Source organism: Anopheles marshallii, chromosome 3, assembly GCF_943734725.1.
Source record: "Anopheles marshallii chromosome 3, idAnoMarsDA_429_01, whole genome shotgun sequence".
Taxonomy (NCBI): Eukaryota; Metazoa; Arthropoda; class Insecta; order Diptera; family Culicidae; genus Anopheles; species Anopheles marshallii.
In genome coordinates, this window is record NC_071327.1 from 75,472,081 (window position 1) to 75,495,430 (window position 23,350).

General features: G+C 43.7%; 2 protein-coding genes across 2 annotated transcripts; one reads left to right on the forward strand and one right to left on the reverse strand.

The window, feature by feature from the left end:
• Positions 1–12,449: 12,449 nt before the first annotated feature.
• LOC128713164 (odorant receptor 4-like) lies at positions 12,450–14,994 on the reverse strand. The gene is made up of 7 exons (XM_053808024.1): positions 14,638–14,994; positions 14,270–14,548; positions 13,960–14,129; positions 13,793–13,889; positions 13,019–13,120; positions 12,786–12,941; positions 12,450–12,509 (listed from the first exon to the last, which is right to left on the reverse strand). The coding sequence occupies exons 1-7, from the start codon at positions 14,992–14,994 to the stop codon at positions 12,450–12,452; spliced, it is 1,221 nt and encodes a 406-aa protein (XP_053663999.1).
• Positions 14,995–18,638: 3,644 nt separating this feature from the next.
• Positions 18,639–21,768, forward strand: LOC128714373 (protein PTHB1). The gene is made up of 6 exons (XM_053809247.1): positions 18,639–18,976; positions 19,048–19,521; positions 19,590–19,723; positions 19,789–20,915; positions 20,977–21,152; positions 21,213–21,768. The coding sequence occupies exons 1-6, from the start codon at positions 18,639–18,641 to the stop codon at positions 21,766–21,768; spliced, it is 2,805 nt and encodes a 934-aa protein (XP_053665222.1).
• Positions 21,769–23,350: the final 1,582 nt, after the last annotated feature.

A 23,350-nucleotide genomic window follows, 5' to 3' on the forward strand; every position in this document is an offset into this window, starting at 1 on the left:
TCATTTAAGCTTTTGTTTACACGAGTCGTCAATTAGAATTTGAGTTAAGCGTGGATGGAATCGAATAAATAACTTAACAATTTGTGCAAAGCCTAAACTCCGCTTCAATCATCCAAACACTGTCCAATAGCATGTGCACATGGCCTAGACAATCTTCTATAAAATAAAAGTCTATAAAATATTATTATTTATTTATCTGAATCTTACCACCAACAACAGCAGCTCAACTTTACCTTTGCTTTGCTCATCTACTGAACGTAGCGTGAGCTCTTTTACTCATTTCTAAGGTGCTAAAAGGGAGTGCTACCTCAGTAGCTGACCACTTCTTGTGATTGAAAAGATCCAAAAGATCCAAATCATTTTGAGTATTCTAGTGATCTGTAATAATATAAAATTGTCTGATGAATTTTAAAAAATATCATACATTTTACAACCAATTTTGTAACTACTACATATGTACATACCTATTACATAGAATATTAGGTAAATTAAATTTTTACTAAAATAAAAGAAAAACGTTAAAAAAACGATAAAGGTAAAACTGCTTGCTAAAAATGGTACGGATATGTATTAAATCAGTTAGAAATCATTAAATCATAAGCAACTAAAGATCATTCAATTAATTTCACGTTCAAACACGTACTATTTTCACATGAAACTTTACTTTACCTTTGCCACATTCCAATAATAATAAAAAAAAAATCGATTTTATCAACATAAATACACTTACCACTAAGCCGAGCTGTTACAATTGACGATTGATCTACACGTTTCTCATTCACCATCCTTCGTTTGATCCATCCTCGGGTGCTGCAGTTTCTCCACCAATCGTTCGCAACATCTCTACCATGCTATCATCAGCTCGATCGAAAGCCACCGTAAAAAAAAAACCCCGCACAAACTCACTTAGTTATGTCCACCTTGCGGTATTGATCCGCACACGCCTGCCCGCATCATTCTGGCGAAAAGGGTCAATCTGGTGGCGGGGAAAGTCGTAGGAATTCAGCAACCTTCAACACGGTAGCTCGGTCTTCATCGGTGTCACATTAGCAGGCTGAGCACGCGTCAACCGATAAGATGACGTTGCTGCGGGCGGAGGAGTGATGTCCCGGTGTGCTGCCTCTCGCCTGCCGGTAACAGATGGAACACAGCGGACACAGTTTGACCAGAATGTAATGACAGACGAGCGGTGCACGAGCGGGGGTGCGAAACACGCATCTCCATCTCTGGAGATCCGATCGAGATCCAAAGAGAAAGAGAGGGCTCGTGCGACGGACATCAATATCAGCAGCAGTACAGCATCTTGCCGTGCGAGATGTTCCGGTTTTGTTTAGTGTATTGCAGTTTTTGTTTCGTTTTTTGTTTCACTAGGCACTGTCTGCACGTGCCTCAAAGTTCGAAAATATTCGAAGCTGTTCTACACTCGCTGTGGAGAATTAATTTCACGATCACTTCGATTCGATGATTCCTTCGGCAAGGGATCCTTCGAAAACACACACGAATTCGAACCTCGCTGGTTGATTACGATCGCCTAACCATCTGCTATCGTAGCTACTGTCATCTGTGCGTAGTAGCAAGGTTTGACCAACATCAACACCACCACTATAAAGCACCTCTCTCGCTCGCTCTCTCTCTATCTGCGGGCATCGCATCGAATTTCCTCCAGGAATGAGATCGACGTTCGGATACTTTTTCTATCGCTTCTGCTAGTGAACACAACACCAACCGCGTGGATTCTTCTTCTTCTGGATGACCTACCGTACCGCAACCGTCTACGGCCGACTGTCATTTGATCGGCACCTCCACCAAACCCGCAGCTTCCCTTCGCCGCTAGTGCGCACCCAAAGAAGCGATCGTTGCCATGGCAATCGTTTGACAGCGAGCACAGGCACGCTTGATCAATGTGCACATTTTCAATTGCGACATTCCGCTTCCCTCAGCGAGCCAACGCGTGCTGCCTGGTGCAAGCCGGTGCACTTGGATGCTGTCGCTTCACTGCACTTCCCCAAGCGGGTTTGTTGTTTTTTTTTGCACGAGGAAGCGGACAGATGAACGCTTTCGAAACATGATTTATAGTGTGTTTTGGGTTGGCCTCTCTGTCTGCTCCGAGGGCTATCCACGCGCCGGGGTTCTCTTTCACCCATTTCTGCATCCATCGCTACCCGATCAATTTGCTGCCCACCCTTTGCGAGTTTGTGTGTGTTACTCGTGCACATGATGCAGCAGATTGCAGTTTTGCCACGTTTCACGAACGTTTGATGAATCCTAATTTTGATCATTCCTTCCCGTTGTACGCTCTATGATCCTCCACTGTCCCACACACACACACATCTTCTTGCAGCTTCCTCCGAGGCAGCAAATCGTGTTTAGCTCTGCTTATTAAATCCAACCGCATGATTCACGTCCCAAAACGTATAATTAAACCACTTAACTATCAACTATCGTTGGCTTTATTTTGCGTGTGTATTTGCAAACAAACAATGACTTCTCTGAAGAGTGGCAACAATCGTACATTTTTGCGTACTTTATAACAATAATTCTAATATCGTGTGTAATCTTTTGGCGTATTTGTGAAAATCCCAAACAAAACATGTACGACTCATGAGCAGTGCGATTTATGCGTTGCGGGTATTTCCACTGAGCTTGAACTTGGCACTTATGTGAGGGTCAGTATGGGAGTTTGGCACAGATTCAACTAGTAGCTGCATGCGATGACGTATTAAACAAACCCTTATATTCAAGGGTATTTTATAAACTTTTTTATTATTTCGATAAGATTTGGTATGGGATAAGCAAATAAAAGTCAGTTGAAGTTCCTATTGTGATACTCCACAACCCATAACATCGGACCCTTAGGAAGAGCAACAAACACCATCTCAATATCAACCCCTTCGATCTCATAAAATCATATAAATGAAATCGGTATAGACATAATTGATCTAAAACCTCAAGAATGGCTGGAAAAGGTTCCATTTTATATTTCTCCAAGGTGTGAATTACTGTTTGCCCTAATATGAGGCCAATTTGATGTGGCTCACACGTAAAAGGGCTCGCCAGGAGTTCTGGACGCTAGTGAATGGTGCTGTAAACCTTGCTTTTATCGTTGAGTACTTCTAAGGTCACGATAGATGTAGAGTCTCAAGAAGCAACCTAACCTTGAATAAATGAAATAGAATCTTAGGAATATTCTACCATCATCCAAGATGTGTATTTTTCATCCTTCCTAATTGGGATGAAACACGTACAGACAGATTCTCTCGCAGTGTTAAGCTTTTTGGTGTGGACGTGGAAAGTGACTCCTTTCGAAAGACGCGAAGAGGATACGCAGCGTGAACGAACGTACGAACTGTATGGTAATGGTGTCGAATCAATTTCTCTCCAATGGGTGTTATGGTTGGCCATCTTACGCAACGGATTTTTTTTTCTTTCGCCTCAAACTCCAGAAGGTTTTTTTTTTGTCTGTCTCGCTGCTGCAGCTCCACACGACTCGGTAAGTCAAGTGTACGTCGTGCTCCAGTTGTCAGAATGGACGTTATTTAGTGTCGCTTGAACTGGTTTCAGCCGATTGAAGAGAGTGCGACGAGAAGAATAAATGACACACCATTGGGTGTGAAAAATGCGATTGAATTTAGCGACCCTTTGATGTCTTATTCTCCTACGAGAACGGAATAAAAAATCGCAAAAATGGGGGAGGGAATCGAACGTCCACCCTTCCACAATGGGCCATTTATTACCATTTCTTTGCACCCGTTTGCATCTAATTTGCTTCCGTTTTAATTCATTAACACCCCAACAGTCGCCCCGAAGGTTATCGGTCAGTTTTCCCACCGTTACAAACCCGATCATAGATTACATCTCAATACGGTACGCTTCTGGTATGGACATTCCAGTCCGGCATTGCGATGATTAGATAAGAACGGTGCAAAAATAAATCCACAATTTCGAAGTGGAACAAAAATTAACTCAGCAAAAACCGAACCAATCGGGCTGTGGAACCTGCCAGTGTCGTTGCGTGTGGCCGCATTATGACGGTTGGATCGGAAACCATTTAAGCCTACACACTGTCCCGTCGGCTCATATCTAGACCTGGCCGATGGTGTCGTTTGGCTGAGGTTTTTTTTCTTTGCGAAACCCTGTCCCGCTTGCTACTTTGCTAGTGATCGAGGGTTGTTCTCTTGGCTGTAGGCGGTCTGCATGAGCAAACCAAAGTGACCTGCCACTTCCAGAAGTCAGCTAGCCAGCGGGGAGTCGCTGGTTATCTTGTGACGGGGGTGACTTCTTACGGGGTTGGCGGCAATAGGGGAGCTGTCGGTCTATCGGTCACGCAGAATAGAAATGGACGGTGGGATTTATGAGATATTACTTAGAAAATAGAAATATTGAATAGAATAACAATGCTATCGAAAATAATTCTCGTGCAGCCAATTAGGACCCTATGCAGATTTGTTTAAAATCTTTCTTTTTAATATCGGTAGTATTTTTTAACTCAAATTATGGCAAATTTTACAAAATATCGCTTCACAGTGCCGGCACGAATTCGTCCTCCATACGCTGAATTATGAGCTTAAGGTTTCAGCTCAATCTACCACGAGGCAGGCAAGCTGCAGCCGGGCGACCGATCGGCGGTACACGATCAACATGGCGGGAGACACGTATCCCTGCATCAGCCGTAGCACCCCTCCGGGCGGATTGAGAAAATATCAATTAAATAAAAGGAAAAATTATGAACACAATAAATTAGATATTCTCACATCGATTATACATTCAAATGTCAATTAAATGCAATTACGCGACGAGACGTATTCATGTTATCTGCCAATATATGTTCGGCTCGTTGATCAGGGCATTCGACCTAAACGCAGCCCTCATTCTCTGTTCCTTCTTCCTCTTTCTCCTGCTCCAGCACCTTCCCACAAAACGGATCCAGCTTTAGCCTGTACGGATCGGCATAGGAAACCCCCCCACGGTGACCAGACTGCAACACGATCACCAAGTGCAAAGATGCAAAGTGTGCCGCACCCCGTGTGCCTGATGTCACAAGCGTTGGGTACCATTTTCTTTCCCTCGGACCGTACAGACTGCGGATAGCAAGAAACACACATCACACACACGTACTTGGGCACGGTTTTGGTCGGATGAACCGATCATCTAATAATGGACGAAGATGAATTTGAATGTGTACAGCCGCACCTGCACAAGAGATACGGAACGGAATGGTTTTTGCATGTGCCATCAATGCGCCCCGGAACACGATCGATCACGAACCGCTAACCGTGGGGGTGCAATATCGACTAAATGTCACCGGGCCGGCAATGCAACGGGACGTGCATTGGGACACCGCACAAAGGCGGGACTGATCATCAGCTTTCCGTTGCTCGTTAAAATCCGAACATGCCCGCGACGGTGGGATAATCTCCGTCCCCCGACACTGTCGCACTATTGGTGATAATTTTTAATTGAATTGCCATTATTGGTAACCCGGAGGTTGCATGGGAAAAGTGTGTCCATGCTTGTTAGATATTGCGTAAAGTTTTATGCCTGTCGTTTGCGGGCTGGCTTTACACAGGACAATGCGGGTTATTAGTTGAACGATAAAGCACCATGTTGAATGACTCGGTGTACATTAAAAGATATAACTTTTAGTCATAATGGTTCATAAATCACGACATCTCGAACCACAATACTGAATTTGAATAAATTAAGAATGATTTTCAATTATTTATTTTTTTCCAAGAAAATATCTTTTTTATACGGAAGCATCAGACTACGGCATCATTGTACGACATGTTGGATGTGTTCTAGTGGAGTAAAGGATTCAATAAAATTACAATCAACAAGAGAAGAAAGTAACATGGGTGGCTTGACGGTACACGAGATAAACCTCAGGATCATGAAGATCATCTTCTACTATTTTTGGAGACTGTTTGTGAAGACCATCTTCTATTCTATTCAATGTGGAATAAGTCTATCAGTAGCTTGCAGTATAGAAAACTTTGGACGCTCTTATGAAACTACTTACCTCTAGTAAAAGATCACGTGAAAAAACAGCTTGGAAATAGTCCTGCACTTTAACTGTTTCATTCCAAAGGTAAGAGCCAACAGTAACATTGTTGAGATATGCTCAATCATGCTAAAAGACAACCTGCTGCAAAATTGCGGAACCGAAACTACATCGGATTATGAGTTGAATTTTCTTTCCAGTACGTGAGACACCTCTAACTCATGAACATGATCATGAGTCACGACAGGGATCTTTAGCATGCTCCCGGTTGCGGAGTGATGTGCTACGATATTTGATTATCATCTGATCAATTGGATCCACAAGAATCATTATGATGATCTGGTGTTATTGCATCCACAAGAATCATTACAACTTCGGGATTGATGATTGCGACGTGTGTTAGAATCCAAGGTTATGGAGTCGACCTACACACCTGACAACTGCGGAATGATCAGGATAACATTCGTAACATAAACTCAGTGAACGGAACTTCCTTGAAACGAAGGGCTCAGTAAACCTGGAGAAATAACCAATAATTACTGTTTTAAGAACGTTTAATTTAATTCAAATAATACGGAGTAAGGTATCATTACGCAAGCAGTTCAATGCGGGTTTTACACTTTAGACTTTGGTTTGGACGAAAATATTGCTTCCACTAATACATATATCCCTGCATGTATTCATTCATCATTTTACATGGCATTATTCAACCTTCCGACATTTATTGCTACTTATTTAACATCCCGGACACACTGTCGCACGGCGGAGCTATGTAATCACTCAATCGTCCAGCTTGATTACCACACCACTTGGACCGTTTCAATTATTCAAGCACATAATTCAAGCTTCCAGCAACCTTGTCCGTATCTAATGCTGTAGGAAGCGAGGAAAAAAAACCCTTTCGATTCGATGTGCCATGATGGCACACTCCGTTTCCCTCCACCCACCCAGCGCGTCGTAATGGGGTATCATAGCAAATTGCGACTCTAACACCGCTCTGGTTAGAATCAAATCGTTCGCATACTCGTTCCGAGGTGTAAACGAAAAATTTTAATCACTCTGCTCAATGATACCGTGTTTACGTTACTACCAGCGGTACATTTTTTATTTGTTTTCTAACCTCACAATTTACCTGTGTCGGCTCTCATCGAGGTACCCAATGGGGCCGGCCACTTCCCAACTCCACCTCGAGCTGCCACTCCATTAATTATCCATCCCAGGCACTCGCTAGCCTCCGGTAACCTCATTGTGGCAAACCGAGCGGTGGCTACCGGCCCGGGCGGTTAAAGAACAAAAGCGAAACAAAACCAATTTATGTTGACCACGTGAGTGTCATATCAATCCGCACCGGCACCGTGCACCGGCAAAAGGCCACAAATCGCAACACGTTCCGTCTGTCGACGGGGAAGGCAAATCAAGCATCGCACCACACGGCGATGAAGAGCAAGCAACCAAACTGGGAACGGCAGGGGGGTGGGAATCATTTTTATGCTCCGCATTCTTCTGGTACACTGGGAAGGCCCTGAAGGATGGTTTTCTTTTTTTCTTCTTTGGGTAGCCACATGAACACACTCCCGCATACACGATGATGATGATTGGTGGCGCGAGCAAATGGAATTATTTATTTCATGCGCGGTAAATTTGATTGATTTAAATATAAAGATGTATAGTAATCGTGGTTTCTGCCTGGGGCTGAACTGCTGGTTGTGAATGTGGTTTAGCATTAGTAGGGAAATAGCCATGTGGAATTATAATTTGTCCATTTATAAATCCCAGCTCCTGGGGTGCTGGGGCGAAACCGAAACGGTATCGATCGTCGGACTGGATAAGCTAGTCCACACGTAATGGAATTGGGCATATTAGCATGCTGATCAGTCGATCGATTATTAATCCAATATTAAATTAGAGTCGCACGCTTTCACAGTCATAATGGTAAGGCAGGGAATGAGTGACAGAATGGAGCAAAAGAAGAAATAAAGGTATTTAGCTTGAAAGACATTTGTATACTTTTTCTTTCATTCGCATTCTAATTAACGATGTGTTTATTTCGGGTTTCATTTCACTGTTATTGACTTTTTTTTAGTAACTACGTTATATAATAAAACTCAATTATATAATAAAACAATGACGAATTTTTTAATTGAAATAGCTTATAATATTTTGTTTTAATTTATTACTAATTTACCTTAATAGTTCAGGTATGTGGGCTTTTCGACGTTTTATTTTGTTTTTATTCCTCCCAATGTTTATTTCGTTGTATTGTCTTTGTAAATGCAACTGTAAATGGGAGGTTTTTGGTCATTTTTTTTAGTGATTTTTATATTTTTCTTCTATTTTATGACTCGTATTTCTTTTTTTCTTCACTTTTAACATGTTTTATGTTTGTTATGTTTCCTTTCCATTCCTTTTGTCCGTTTTTCATCGTTTGTTAATTGAATTTTTTTTTGTTTCTCTCGTGTGCTTTATCAGCAACAACTTATTATGTTTTTATAAAACTTCATGACTATCTTTCTATTAAATGTCTTAACTACTTTACCATTCATACCAATGGATCGTACACTTGTTTTAACTAACCTTTTTTTAATTAATTGGACATGAAAACCAGTTTCCGAAAGCTGTTATGGTTTCATTACTTAATTTGCACACAATCGTAAAAATTTAATTAAATCTTATAAATATTTAACTCGCAGGCTGCATCTTGATCTCCGGGTGCATATACCGGGTCGGCACAAAATGCGTTAATGCGGTAGGCACAGCGTTAGATAAGCTTCGCAAACGACTTTGAATATGTATTACCAATTAGTTTTATGATCCACGCGATCGGACCCAGCTATCGGCCGATTGGGTTGTAAATGGAAATGCACAGTTCAACATCATTTCAAGCTTTGATTTACGGCCCAGTGCACCATTTGGACGGTGTAATTTCCGGTGTAACCACCCAATCCTTTGCCCGGGATATGCTTCGTTCGTTCCATTTCGTCCTCGGCTTGACGTTTTCTCGAATGTGTCTTGTTAATTAAATGTTCTCTGTACACAGCTATACAAAGGCAAAACTGCTAAAGAGCAAAAAAAAAAGGGCCGTAAAATGCCTAAGCACGGATAAACAACTGCTCATTGCACACGATGCACTTCCACGCGAGTGCACCTCCCGACTGCATCGTTAACCCGCGCGACGTGCATTCGAAGCGACATTCAAAACAATCCCCACGGAGCGGGATGTGCGGGCACGGCCGACGACCGGGTTGTGCGGCGAGGGAAGTTATGAGTTATGATCTGATCTGGAAATTTAACATTCTACTAGCTGCGAACAAGTAATTGGACGGGTTGGTGGATTGTTTACACTGAAACAATCGAACGACACACACTTGACCCATTAGTGCAGCATGTTCTGCTAAGGAGCTGTGCTTTAATTCAAATTCTTCCTGCGCACATGCGACATTGTACGGAGCTGTCGTGTCAGAAATCGGCCTCAGCAACTCAGCGCCACTCGTACGATCCACAAAACCAGCTCTCAAAATATCAATGTCCCGATCGATACCTCCCCAAATATAACAACTCCACCGGTACCAATTCGCTATCGCTGGCTGCAATCAACAGCTATTTCCGGAATGTTTTGTCCCGATTACAATCACACCATCGAGCGCGAGTGCGAATCTATCAATTGTTTCATCGAATTGTTGGCTGGGATTTTTTTCTTCGTTTGCTCCGAGCTGCCTTTGCCTCGCGGGTTGATTACATCCTCCCTCAGGGTATAGGAACTGTGGGAATGACAGCATGGTTCTGGTATTTCGGTGCGGTCGCTTATCATGCCGGTTAAAATTAATATTGTGAAGTGCATTTTGTTTTTTTTTTGCTATTTTGTTCGGTGTGTGCGCACCGTCTCAACCTTTGATATTGCTCAATCAACCAAAGCAAATTGATAAGACATTCCGCAACAATAAAGACGCAGCTGTTATGTCATTAGACAAAGTGTTATTAATTAGGTCACTTGGATGGAATTTTTCCCTGTTGCAAAAATAAAAATTCGATCATGAATTTTGTGTCTTTACTTAACCAGTTTTAAGGCATAACATTAAATTTGGCAACAATATCGACGCCTCACTGGATGAGTGAGCAACTTTCGGCCATAAAATCGCCTCCAATATCAAGCATGGATTAAGATAAGTCTATATAGGGATGCGAATTTTATTTCAGGCTTCAGCCTTCCAACCAAACGCTATCTGTTCCCGGTTGCTTCATCGGAAAAATGTCGAAATCAACACCTCCTGCATGGTGGATTTTTGCGCCAGCCAAGTTGACGACATCGGTATGGTATTTTGAAGGTCCAGCTCGTGTGCCACCCGCACGCACCTCCCGCAGTTGCGACAGTAGCGACAGTAATTTTAACACCACCGGTCAAGCGGGATCCATATCATCTGCCCAGCAGGCAGCTGCTTTGTACATGTCCGCCGACCATTTTGATAAGAATAACACCCTTTGCCCGGCAGCACAGAGAAAGGGCTACTTTAATTAGTGCTTGTATCTTTTATTTTTGCTCCCCCTTCCTGTATCTATTCGCCCACTACATGCCGTTGGAATTTGTTCCCGGAATGAGTTTGTTTATCCAGGGCCGGGGTAACTTACCTTTTCAAGGGGGTGGAACGTGACAGTAATAGCTTGTTTTTTTGCTACCAAACACCTGTCCGGCTGGCACGGTTGTTCCAGATACTAGCGACACAATTCAAGCTAAAAAAGGGCAATAATTTGCAATGATAAATCAGTTTTGATACGCTTTTTCCGGGTGAATGTACGTTGTTTACAATCCCGTATTACATGCTGGCTGATAAGACCACGCGCGTACCCTTGGGTATTTCTAATGCACGTAATGCAAAACGATAGGGAGGGGTTTTCCCTTTGCCGAAGCGATCCATCAATGTATTAGCAATTGGAAATTGGTTAATTGAATTAGAATTGGTATGTTTAGTTATAGCTAAATGTATATCACACACACCTTGATTGTTTACACATGAAATAGTGTCTAAATTGTTGAATAAATTACAAAGCTCTGTTATTTCTTGCTTTCGATTGAAGCTATTAGAAGTTCCTAAAGAAAAAGATCATAATCTTGATTAACTTTAAATTGAACTTTCCTTCTTTCATACTATAGTTGGAGGGAATCACAAAACAAAATATTCGAAAGAGCAGAAGTTTTATTCTTTGCAGCTTTTCCGACCGTGTGCAGAGTACAGTGTTACAATCGAACAAACATTTTGTTGCATTAATTAAATCAAAACTTTACAAACCCCCCCCACACTTTCTCGCAACCTTCGTCTTCCTTCGTCTATTAGGAATTGCTTGAAATCCTTGAGCAAAACCGATGGCAAACCTTATGCAATCGGGCCATAAGGTTGCACCGCAGGCAACAACGAAAACAACATCTCCATCGTAAGAATGTGCATCGTCGGGGGTGTAAAATGCCGCCAAGATAAAGCCACCCGACGCGAACGGGGAGTCGGGCGTGGTGTTTGTGTACTGTATATTTTCCATGACGTAAGTCTGTCGTTCAAGATTGTACCTGTAACGCTTATCAACAGATGCCTGTGCTCCCGTATTTTCCATTCCGAGCCAAACAGGACGAAACATGCACCGAAAATTGGGTCATTTCAATCGGTGTGGCTCTCCTTTGATTTTATGGCAAGGTTTTCAACTATAAACTTCCTCTCCCAGCCAATCATCTGTAGTTACAGTTTCAACCTTTCATACACCCACTAATTAAACCAAGCGCCGTCATGAATCGAAAATGGGACTGGAATCTCTGTGACGTGTTTACCCGCTCGCTTCACCCGTTCGATTAGATAGCGCAACCGTTCGAAACTCGTGACTCCAACGACGGGCCAGTGACGAAAGCAAACAGCCTTTGACTGGCCGCAGGTGAGGGTGCGCTACGATGATAAGCACGATGGTGGAATAGTTGTCCCGTTGGTCATCCCCGTGTGCGTTGTTGTTTTTTTTTTTTTGGTGTTTGGCCGGCCCTACGCTGATACCACCCCATCGTTAGCCTTTTTGTCGCGATCCGATAAGGGTTTGGTTTGTTTTACGCGTTTTATTTTTCTCTCCATTGCATAGCATCAACAGCTGATACAAACCCCTTTCGGGGGAGGTTTCGAACAGGTGGATGCAAGGGCGGGTGGGTTCAAGGAGATAATAAATTGGAAATGGAAAGGTAAAGGGCCCGCGTTTTTCGCAACGTTGCGTACTTACATGTGAGTCAAAGTTTGTTTCCCCGTTTGTGCGGTGACGAAACGTGTCGGTTCCTGTCCCTTTTCGTGCATTCTTTAACTTCTGCTGCGTGTCGATTAGAATGTGTTGATAATAGCTGTGCAATATACCAACATGAGAGTGGCGTTTTATTTACGGTTAAATTTGTCCTGCTCGTCATCAACATTGAGTCACTTTGTAAGGCTCGGACCTATTCGTTACGATAAACAGTTTTTAACAGTGTAAAGTAGGACCAGGAAGCCTGCAAAATCTGCACAACATATGCTAATTAATTATTAAACATTGGGCTGAATTTGCTTTGATCTATGCCGTTCCAAGTAGTGATGAAAAATAGGAACGGAACTGTTCCGGGTCGGTTCCATTCCGTTCCGTTTTTTCCTATCCTTTTTCGTCCCTTTGCTCGGTGCAACACATCAAATTCAACCAAGAGGGGTTCTTACTCCAAGAATTTTTAAAGAACCGTGAGGTTCGAAACGAACTTAGCCAGTTAATTCCGGATCGTCTAACCCTGTTTCAAAGTACTTACCCTGCTGAAAGTATTCATTTTAATGGGCCAAATTTTCCAAGCAGTCAGAAGGACGGGCTGTTGACTTCGGTGTATAATCTGTAGTACGGTGCGCTGGAATGGCTTTGACTCCTCGTACCACTGGCAACCGTAGGCTGCATTTATCAATGCTCCACTCTTTATGTTTATATATGTTAAGAAAGAAAAGTAAAACTGAATTGAAATTTCAAACAATGGGACTTTCTTATACTTACCGATTCTATAATATCCTCACCGTACACACACAACATCAGCAGTTCAATCAGAAAACACAGCATAAACAGCACAAACTTAACCAGCATATATCCACTCACGGTCTGCAAATGGTAACGTGCGAAAAGAAAAACAACACGTTACAACGTAATGCAACAAACGTTCTGACTCACTAATCATTTTTTCCGCTGATATTGCGTCCTTCCAAAATACGTCACCAGACCGAACGCAATCCGACCGCCATTGCATCATCGCGTATTTGTCCAAAAGCACGTGTTGATCAACATCCGTTACGCGCCAACATAACGCCAGCATGCATACGCACGGATGTCGACCGACCCCCGACTGTCCCTACCATTTTCACCTCACCCTTCGCCGGGCTCCCTTTTTTTTTGGGGGGGGGGGGGGGGGGGGGTAAATAACTTGTGATAAGATAAGACTTGAGCGCGCCTTCTTGTGCTTCAGATATTGCACGTGCTATGATTAGATCGATGCGTCTCCCAACCACCTTACTTCTCTGGGCCATCATTTCTCTCTCGAATGGTCAATTTTGAGGTAAGGTCCAGACGGTGGCTACTGGGAAACTGGTTGCAATCCTGTACATTCACGTACGATCGTGGCGTCTGGCGTATGTTGACATGTATTACACAGTGGATATTGATAAACCAAACGACTTCAAGACAGAAGCGTTCGAAAGGTGTGCAAACAGTCGTGAAATTTTTGAAAGAGTTTCATAACGAAACAAAAAAAAAACAACAAGTACATCACACACTCACCGTAATCATAAACATTTGGATGCAGATAATGATCGAACTGCCGAAGAAGTTAACAAACAGCGTGTTACCGAACACGTTCTGCATGAACACCCCACACCTGCAAAATAAGTTACCGAACGTTAGTGCTTTTTGCATTGTTTTCCGTTAGTGGCCGTTAGACGCCATACCCAATCAAATTTTGATGATTAATTACCGCATCCTGAAGGCGTGCTATGCTGGCCTCTTCATCGTTCGCCTCTCGATCGGTAAGCGCCGCGGCAAGGGCGAGATTGTGCTCCAGGATCCGAAAGTGCATACACAAATGGGCGGCCAATATGCAGAATAAACAATCGAATGCCTGCCCCACATTGTGTGCAAAGGTTAAGAGATATGATAAACATATTACACCCAAGGTAAGTACATATAATCTTCAAAGCATCTTAACAAGATAGTCTTCTACAGCCACTCTTGAGCTCTTTCCGCATACATCAGACGTACCATGTGGATAATAATGCCGATAAATCCAATCACCACGTACAGTGGATAGACAAACCAGAAGTACTTGGCACCGGCGAACACATCGAATGGCCACCAGATGTTGAAGGATAGCTGACGGTTCCAAGTTCCGGTGTGATAATGGTGGTAGATCATTTCCGCTATCGGTAATATGGTGAAGGATATGCCCATCACAACGTTTACCAGAGCCGTTACGGAAGTAACCCGGATCGCTGGTTTCATGGTATCCTCGCATAACTTCCAATGTTCGTCTGCTACAATCTGGAAATAGAATGTCGAATAGTTGATATCCATAGAAAGATGTTGCTAAATTATATTAAAATGCACTAGAAGTCACACCCTGCGCTTACCGCTTGCTTCCATTTCGTGCGAAACAATCCCACCAGCTCGGCGATCGTGTTGCGTCTTCCCGCTAGGATAATCATTTTCAGCACACCGATAACACAGTACCCAATGCACGGTGCTTGGAATGTCACCTCGAGAAAGTTCACTTCCCGTTCGAACATCTGCAGCAGATAGATCAGTTCGCCGACCGTCGTGTAGGACAGCAACAGGAAAGATCCGATAAACCCCAAGTTTCTCCAAACCGTAGCCAACACACCGACCGGGTAAAGTTCCTCGCAGGTCGGAATGCCCACCATCAGCAGCATAATGTTGGTGTTTTTTAACGTGTTTTCAAAGGTTAGATGCGTGCGGTAGTGTTCCATTTCTGATTTTCGCTTGTTATCACGCTCGCGAAGAGTGATCCTTCGTCGGCAGATGAGTAAAACACTCTGCTGTGTTTGAAACTCGATCCAAGCAGGTTGGTATTGATTGATCCATTTGATTGGTGGGCGGAGCATGTTCCTTTCTTCTTTAATTACCACATTTATCGCTTTCCGTAGTTGGTGTCCCTGGTTAATTATTAATTAATTGGCAGGACACAATTCTTCATTATGAACAAAGCGATCAGCGGTCAGTCCGCTTGTGTCATCTTTTAAAATAAACCCCTTTCATAGAGCAACAATCTTAAGTACAGAGCAATAGTCCTCAGACAACGAGCGATCAATAATCAAACAATAAATTGTAATCAACTATTCCAGAACTCGGAAACGATGAAAAATCATTTCATTTCAGAAATCTCACTAACTGTATTCTTGAACATAAACTATAAGACCAGAAGATTCTTAGAAGAAATCTATTTCCTTAGACCAAAATCTATTTTAACTGTTTTCATAAGATATGTTTAAGATACAAATATTGGTTTTCACACGACAGGACCGGTCCAAAATCCCATCCGGACCGTACGCAGGACTGAGTATCCGTCTACGGGTAAACATAGTCAAAGAAAGTCAGAAATGGCCAGGCCTAGACCTCTTGAGGTTGTTGCATCGATAAAGAAGATCGACGTCTATTTGATGAGGTCCCTGATGATCTCAGGATACTTGTACTCTGTGGTGCTCTATTGGGCCCAAAGTGAGGGCGATATCCTTTAGTGGAAGGGCACTTGGTTTTTTAAGCAAATATAAAAATAGAATAACATCACTCGTGAGTAGCAAGCCCCCAAGTCGGCTAATCGGCAAGAAAGTATAGAATATATCTGGACACATGAAGAATTTTTAGAATTCAAATCAATCTTTAAAATTGTGAGATATTCGCCAAATTTCTTGAGCATATTTCAAGCCTTATCGAACTACTTTAACGGCTGATCATCAACATGAATAGTTGAAAAGACGCAGCTTCAAATTCTTATTTAATCTCACTTTGACTGATGCATGATCGAAGATCGAAGAGTTGATTGTCTGGTTGAAATCTTTTCACATCTCCTGATGCCGTACAGCTAAGATTATTTAGGTACTAATGGATTAATACTGTGAAATATACACTGTAAATTATTATGTATCTCCTTAAACTCCCTTCATCACATTCACGCCAGATAAAGGAAGGAAGGAACATTTCTTCCATCTGCATAACTCCACCAACGCCAGCCCGAAGTGCTCGCGCAATTTATCGCATGATGCGAGACGACTGAACCAATGTCACACAATAGCTACGATGCACTTGGTTTGACACGCTGTAATGTAATGCATTTTCGGACGGTATGTAGTTCACATCCTCGGATGTAGCATTAGAAGCGCAACACGGTCGTGCACATTAATCATAACGCTGGTTGCAGTTTTCAAATTTTTCGCGTGGGCTAACACAAGTAACAGGTCCGTTGTACCTTGTTGGTATTGTGAAGGTTGCCGTTTTTGCGAATGCAGAAGAACCGTGTCCGCCGGTTTGGAGCTGGTGCTATAAAGGCGCACCGGCGAAGCAGTAGTTACATTCGGAATGAGCGGTTTATTTTTTGCTGCGTTCTACACTGCATGTTTGATCCTTGGGTCGTGCAGCTAGATGCACGTGTTCGTTCTATCGGCTGAGTTTGATTATTTATGGGAATAATTACACCGCTCGGTACGTACCACTGTGCCGCCCATCTTCCGCTGAATCGCTGTAACTCCCGGCCATGCAGGGAGCACCTTCCATCATGGGATGGGATCGTAAGTACACCGAAACAGCGCATCGTATCAGGGCAATCGTAATGCGGACCGACAAGCGGAGCAAAGAAGCTCTGTACGTGCGCATGCATGCACACTAAATCACCATTACATAGTTCCTGTCGGGGTTGATTTGATCCCGAAAAAAGAGTCATAATAAATAAAGTAGTCACGGAAAAACCCATTTACCGCCATATGACGTAGTTTGTTCCCTCTCTAAATAGTGGTTTGTGTCATTTTTCCAATTTTACAAACAACCAAATATTCATCGCTCGCTTGAACCGCGGTCGACCCCTGTGTTCCGCTAGCGTTTCCGCTGTCCCGATCTTGGTGTGATGCGTGTGATTTGTGAATCGCAAGTGTGTCACGAGCCGCATAAATCATCCCAGCAGAGCACGAAGATCCGGTTACGGACGATCTCCAACCGACAAACGGGAGTTAATTTTTCATTTCCCAATACTAATGCAAACGTATCTTCGCAACGGCACCTATCACGAGTACGTGGCCAAACGGTTTGCATTTTTCCAACCGCAAGTTTTCTAAGGGGACGAAGAAAAAGAAAAACCCTTGCGGTCATTCAGTCAGCTGGTTGTAATAAAATTTTCCAATCCATTCGATCCAAACACCATCGAAACCCAATGGAAAAACAAGCATGTCCAACCGTATTAGCACACCGGCATCGTACGTATCGTCCTCTCGTCATCGGAATCAGCCGGCAAGTGGAAGATTTATTGCGCTCAAGCATTTATTGGAATTCAATTTCCTTCTCCAACCTTGCAAGACTATCCGTTTTTTTTTTCGCCACCTCCATGAAACTGTCATCTCGGTCGGCTGGGGCGTTTTTCGTTTGTTTTGTTTTTGGCTAAAACTATTTCTGTTGCCATGCTTCTCCACCTGTGTCATATGTTTATGGCTCGCCGGAGCGAAATTGATACAGCCCGCCCGTTATCGGTGCTCTGACGCATTCGATGTGCATTTAAATATAGCTACACGCTATCAACCGCGCGCACAGAGTCAGGCGGCATATTAATATTTACGCATGCACCTTCACGGAATGAGATAAAAATCGAACGTCTTCTTGGCGGGCTAAACCGACGCGCTGCCGGTAGGATTTATGATGGTAATTATATTATTCTTCTACCTTCGGTGAGCGTTATGTTCTTATTCAGCTAGCAACGTAGGACACTGTTTGCCAGCAAGATGAGTTCTTGAAGGCCGGGATAAAGGTAAAGGTTGCGCTTTTCTCTTAAGCGTTACTAGTTGACTTTCTAAAGCTTATATGTGTTCATCAACAGTCTGTTTCTATTCTTCAACAATACATTCACTATTACTATTGTATTAGCTTAAATTTTCATTTTTAGATATGTTGGGGTACTTTTGATAGGTTTTTTCGCTAAAAGGCTTCAAAGGTTGGGTTGTTCGGTATCATTCTAAAAACATGATCAACGCATGTTGGTCTAGGGATCTTATCGTTTTGTACGTATCCATCATACGGTTTGCTTGATGATCGACTTGTGAAAATATTATTTTTGCAATGTTTTCTCTATTTTGGCAACTTTGTAAAGGAAATTGGAAGAATTTTTGCGGAACGAATAAAAAAGTCGAAATAGTTCACGTTTCCAGAATTCCGTCTGGAACTCCTTGAAATTTGAAATATTTCAAGCATGAAACATATGTTTCAAGCGGCAGCCCAACATCGTGCGTTCGTGCTCACCATGGCAACGAAGCGAACAAACACTTTGCGTCCCTGAAAACAACAAATCGGTAGTAACTACACCTGATTGCAACTGGTAGAGGCCAAATTGTCTCTCCTGTGCTAAATTTGTTCCATCATGTCGCTGTTTAAGGTGCGGAACTGGTGGAAAACGCAGTGTCCCACCATCGGGCCAGCGTACGATTCCTTTTCATTGCACTGTGCCCGGCTGTGCATAGAGGAGGGTGAGAAGGACAGCATAGTGGTTGGGTCGCATTCCGGTCAGCTATGCATCTACCGTCCATCGGGAGGAACCACCAACCTGCCGGATCTCGATGCGGAGGACGCAGAAGGACAGCTGAATCAAAATTCCGCACCGAACGAACCGTTCGAGAACGTGTTCCAACACGCGGATGTCATCCTGGAGGTGCAACTTGCGTTTCCTGTGCTGGCCATTGGCAGTGGAAAGTTTACCACGTAGGTATTGGTTTGGGCAAGGTGACGTCTTTGGGGTGGCATCCGATTAATCGACGTGTTTATCGTTTCAGGACGAATAAAACCGACCCCCGATTGCAGCTGGCCGTATTGCACCCTACGAAGCTGTGCATCTATCAAATCGTGACGATAGACGGACTAGCGGATCATGGTGACCATACGCTGCTCGTTACACTCTGCGACCATCCACTCTCGCAACCAGCCTTCTCCCTGTGCCATGGCCCGTTCGGTGGTGTGAAAGGACGCGATTTTCTTTGCGTGCAGCATTTGGACGGTTCGCTACGGTTCTTCGAGCAGGACGGTATCAGCTACGAACGTACGTTGGCCACCGATCGGCACATACCTTCGCCGGTACACTATTTGCAGCGCGTTGATTGTTTCGTGACGGTTGCACCGAGCTGGGTGCTGGAGTGTTACCGCTATCAGGACATTGCCGAAGCACTCGAATCATTGCGCCGTCACGATCCGATCTGGTCGCTGTGCGTTGGCGAGTATGCGCTCGATCTGCAGGTGCATCAAATATCCAAGTGCGTGTAATGTTGCCAGCCAAAAGGGGAACCACCAAACACTTTACCCGATTTTCCATCACTTTCAGCAACGAATCCGTCATCGTGATATTGGGTGAGAACAATGTGCTGTGCGTGTCCGATACGGGTAAGGTGCGGTTTATCAAAAAGCTTGACTACTCACCGATCTGTTTCCACACCTTCGTCACTGGTTGGTACTGGGGTAGGTATGGAAGGTTTTCTCGCCATGTGGCCACTGAACTTATCTGGATATTCGTTGTTTCTCAGAACCCGGTGCACGATTAATGCTGGCGGTTGTTTCCGAAAGTGGATCCTTGCTGCTGTACGATAGCGATCAAATCATCTGGTCAGCTCAGCTGGCTGACGTCCCGGTGGCAATCAGCCGCGCTAATGTAACAGGGCTCCCAGGCGCACTGGTCACACTCGGTGCCACCGGATCTCTCACGATCGGATATCTCGGCTCGGAACCGCAGCTGTTTCGCGTACCGGCCCTCAACCTAGCACCGTTCGAGATTGCTCGCTGCCAAATGGAACTGCTGGAACTGGAACGAGAAATACGTGCCGGAGTGGATCCAAGTGACGCGAGCATTGCCAACGCGGCTGCCGAAAGGGACGTCAAGGTGGTCGTTACCATCGGTGAGGAAACGATCCCCTGCACCCATCCGACAAACATTCCCCCGGGAGTGGCCACTGAAATGTGCCAACTGAGTGTGACGGTCCAGGTGGAACCGAAACTCGAGGTACTGCAGCTTACCATCACCACAGATCTGGCTGTTGGGTGCTCGAAGGTGGCGTACCTGTTCCGAGATGTGGTAGCACACAGCACGGAACGATTTGACGTGTGGGTATATCCTGCCGAGCAGACGCTACCAGCCACACGCACGGTAACCGTGTACTGCTCCTACACCAACAAGCAAGGCATCACGAGGGTGTTGCAGAAGGAAATTCTGCTACCATTGAAGCTATTCCTCAAACCATGCCAACCTTCAAAGGAAGCACAGTACAAACTAACCCTGTCAGTAGTTAGTAGCACACCGCAAAATAATGCCGTTGGTGGATTGGGACAATTATTTCCAGAGTTTACCTCCGATGGCAGCAGTACTACCAGTGCACTTGGACTGCAACCAATAGGAGCTGGAGATGGACGTAGAGTTACGATAGTAGCGGCCAAAAACACGAACCGTTTTCGCATTCAATCTGACGAGCTTGGCATTATTGCGCTAGTATTGGAATGCCTCATCGGTCGTCTACAAGGGGAACGAGACTCCGAATCGGATGGATCCTACCGAAAAGACGCGTGCAAAGTAGCTATCAGTGGAGTCCCATCAATCAGTGGACTACTGAGATCGTTGCAAACACATTGTGAAATAAGAAAAGCAGTAAAGCAACTAGAGGTGAGTACGAAAGCCTTACTGTTGTGGTTCAACCGAACACACCTTCACTCCAACATTTCAGCAAGAGCTGGAGATCACCACCGGACAGATGCGTTTGTTCGAGCGCCGGTTTGTCGTCAAGCTACAGGAACGCTCCTTGCGTGCCCTCGACGGTATATTAATGCTGCTCAAGCGAAATCACAGCTCGGTGGCCAAGGTTTGTCTACAGCTTAAGACCGCACGTCATAAGATGAAACTGTAAGTTGTGTGAAAGTTGCGTACTTGCTCATGGTCCAGTAATGTCACGTTTTGTTGCAGAGCTCAGATTGATTTGGCCGCCATTTTACACTTGTTTCACCTGTGCTACACTCATACGGCTAACGCACCTTCCGGCGCAAAACATCTCGATCATCTCACGGGACTTCTAAGACACTCCGTCATCGACAGTACTGAGCAATGCTACGAGGAAATGTTGCTTCCCGTGGTACGATTTTTAGACCAGACGGGTCCACTGAAAAACACTAGCGAGCAGCAGGACACTTTCGATGACGCATTCTTCTACACCGCCAAACAAAACGAACGTGGTGATGTGGATGTTACGATCCATAGTGAACTGCTGCAGAAGCAGCTTCAGCGTCTCCTAGGGCGGGTTAATGATCGTTTCGTTACCACGGCAAAGGTATCCGGAAGCGGCAGCGGCCGGAACAGTGTCGACTTTGAGGATCAACCACTGCCGGAAGCCCATAACGAAGAGACGGAAGAGGAGGATGAAGATAATCGGATCGACAATCGAGCGGATTCCGATTTCCCGAAACTTGGTTCCAACGCTAGCGAATGGGTGAACTACGAAAAAATGTCTGATTTACCACTGTAAGGGGGGAAAATGTTTTTCTTTACAGGAAGTATTTAAGCAGCAAAGCGATGAGCAAGTGTTGGGTTTTTTCTGGTTTTGTATTTATTTTCACTCCACTCCACTCCCACCTCTCCCATTCCCTTCATCTATTATCACCCTAACCACGTCGATACTGCATATTTCGTTATACTATTGGAGGTTATCCACTCTGTACCCCCATAACCACGCAGCTTCTACGCGCGTGTAAAGCGAATAGGGGTACTGAATCTTTTTTTGCGATAATTGTTTACCAATTTATTTGCTATTAATACTTTACGATAGATTACACCTATTATGAACATTATCCCTTGTTGTTTTCATGCAAGTACGTAGCGATTAGAGTTTTGTGTCGTACCTATGGCGATAAATAAAGAGCAGCATCGCTAAACGACGCACTCCCCGCTTACACAAGTAGTTGTAATGTACATTTTCAAACGCAACCCGATACTACATATCAAATTTATTACAACGCCAGATGGAGAGAAAAATAAAAAAAAAACACGATGTAAGAATTATAAATGAACACGAATTGATCATCCTTGATAGCATCATATTTTCTTGAAGAACACCGCACGCATGCTCACATAAGCGTGCGGGCCTTTGTAATGTGTATAGTAAGAAGAGCATCAAAAATATGCCTTTATTTCGTTGTAGTTATATAGAAGCATCTAATTCCTTTCGGCAACACTGCCTGCTGGTATTGAGTTTGTGCCTGTATGCCTGTTTCGTTCCTCTCTCTCTCTCATTTTGCTCATTTGAAGGAGACATGTTTCCTTATTAGTACGCCAAAGATTCATGTTTATGTTTGCTTGTTTACTTTAAACGTTATCTATTTACAACTCTTATTTTAATGGTAATTACAAAACTGTCTTAAATAAAGCTCCATCAGGCGCTATGATTAAAGCAAACAAACGGTCGAGCAATGTGATTACACCGAAAAAGAACCATTTATATTTCAATGTGGTGCTATAGGATAGGGATTGACGAATCATAGTTTCGTTTGCATCTCGATTTGGAACTCTCTTCATTAGGCGCTGAAGGTTGTCCCTAGAAAGGTTCAGTTCGCGAGATCAATAGCGTATGTAGCGCCAACTAAGGATATATTTGTAAATTCTAAACACTCGTCGCAAATTAGAAGTACATAGCCAGTAGTTGGAATTTAGTTTAAAACATTTCACAAAACTATCTATTCTCACTCGAGCTACAAGCCTTGCGAGAGTTATTTACTTTCTTATCATTCTGCTAATCCATTCCATGTTGTACAACTAATCTGATGTAAACAGGAAAAGATCATTTAAACACTGATCCAAGAAAAAATGTTCTTTTCGTCGCAATTGAGAATTAGTTTGAGAAAGAAAAAAAAACAAAGGTAAGCCAAACTGTCATTTGAAGCGAACAAAATTCATAATTCAATGTATGTTGAATAATAACAAATCAACGACAGGCAAACGGGATGGTTGGTTCGATGGGGAACGAATGGGAATGATTCATGATTTTTTAGTAAAATGCAACTCTGGCGCAAGTAGATGGCATCTCACAGGACACACAATAAACGTATGAAGTT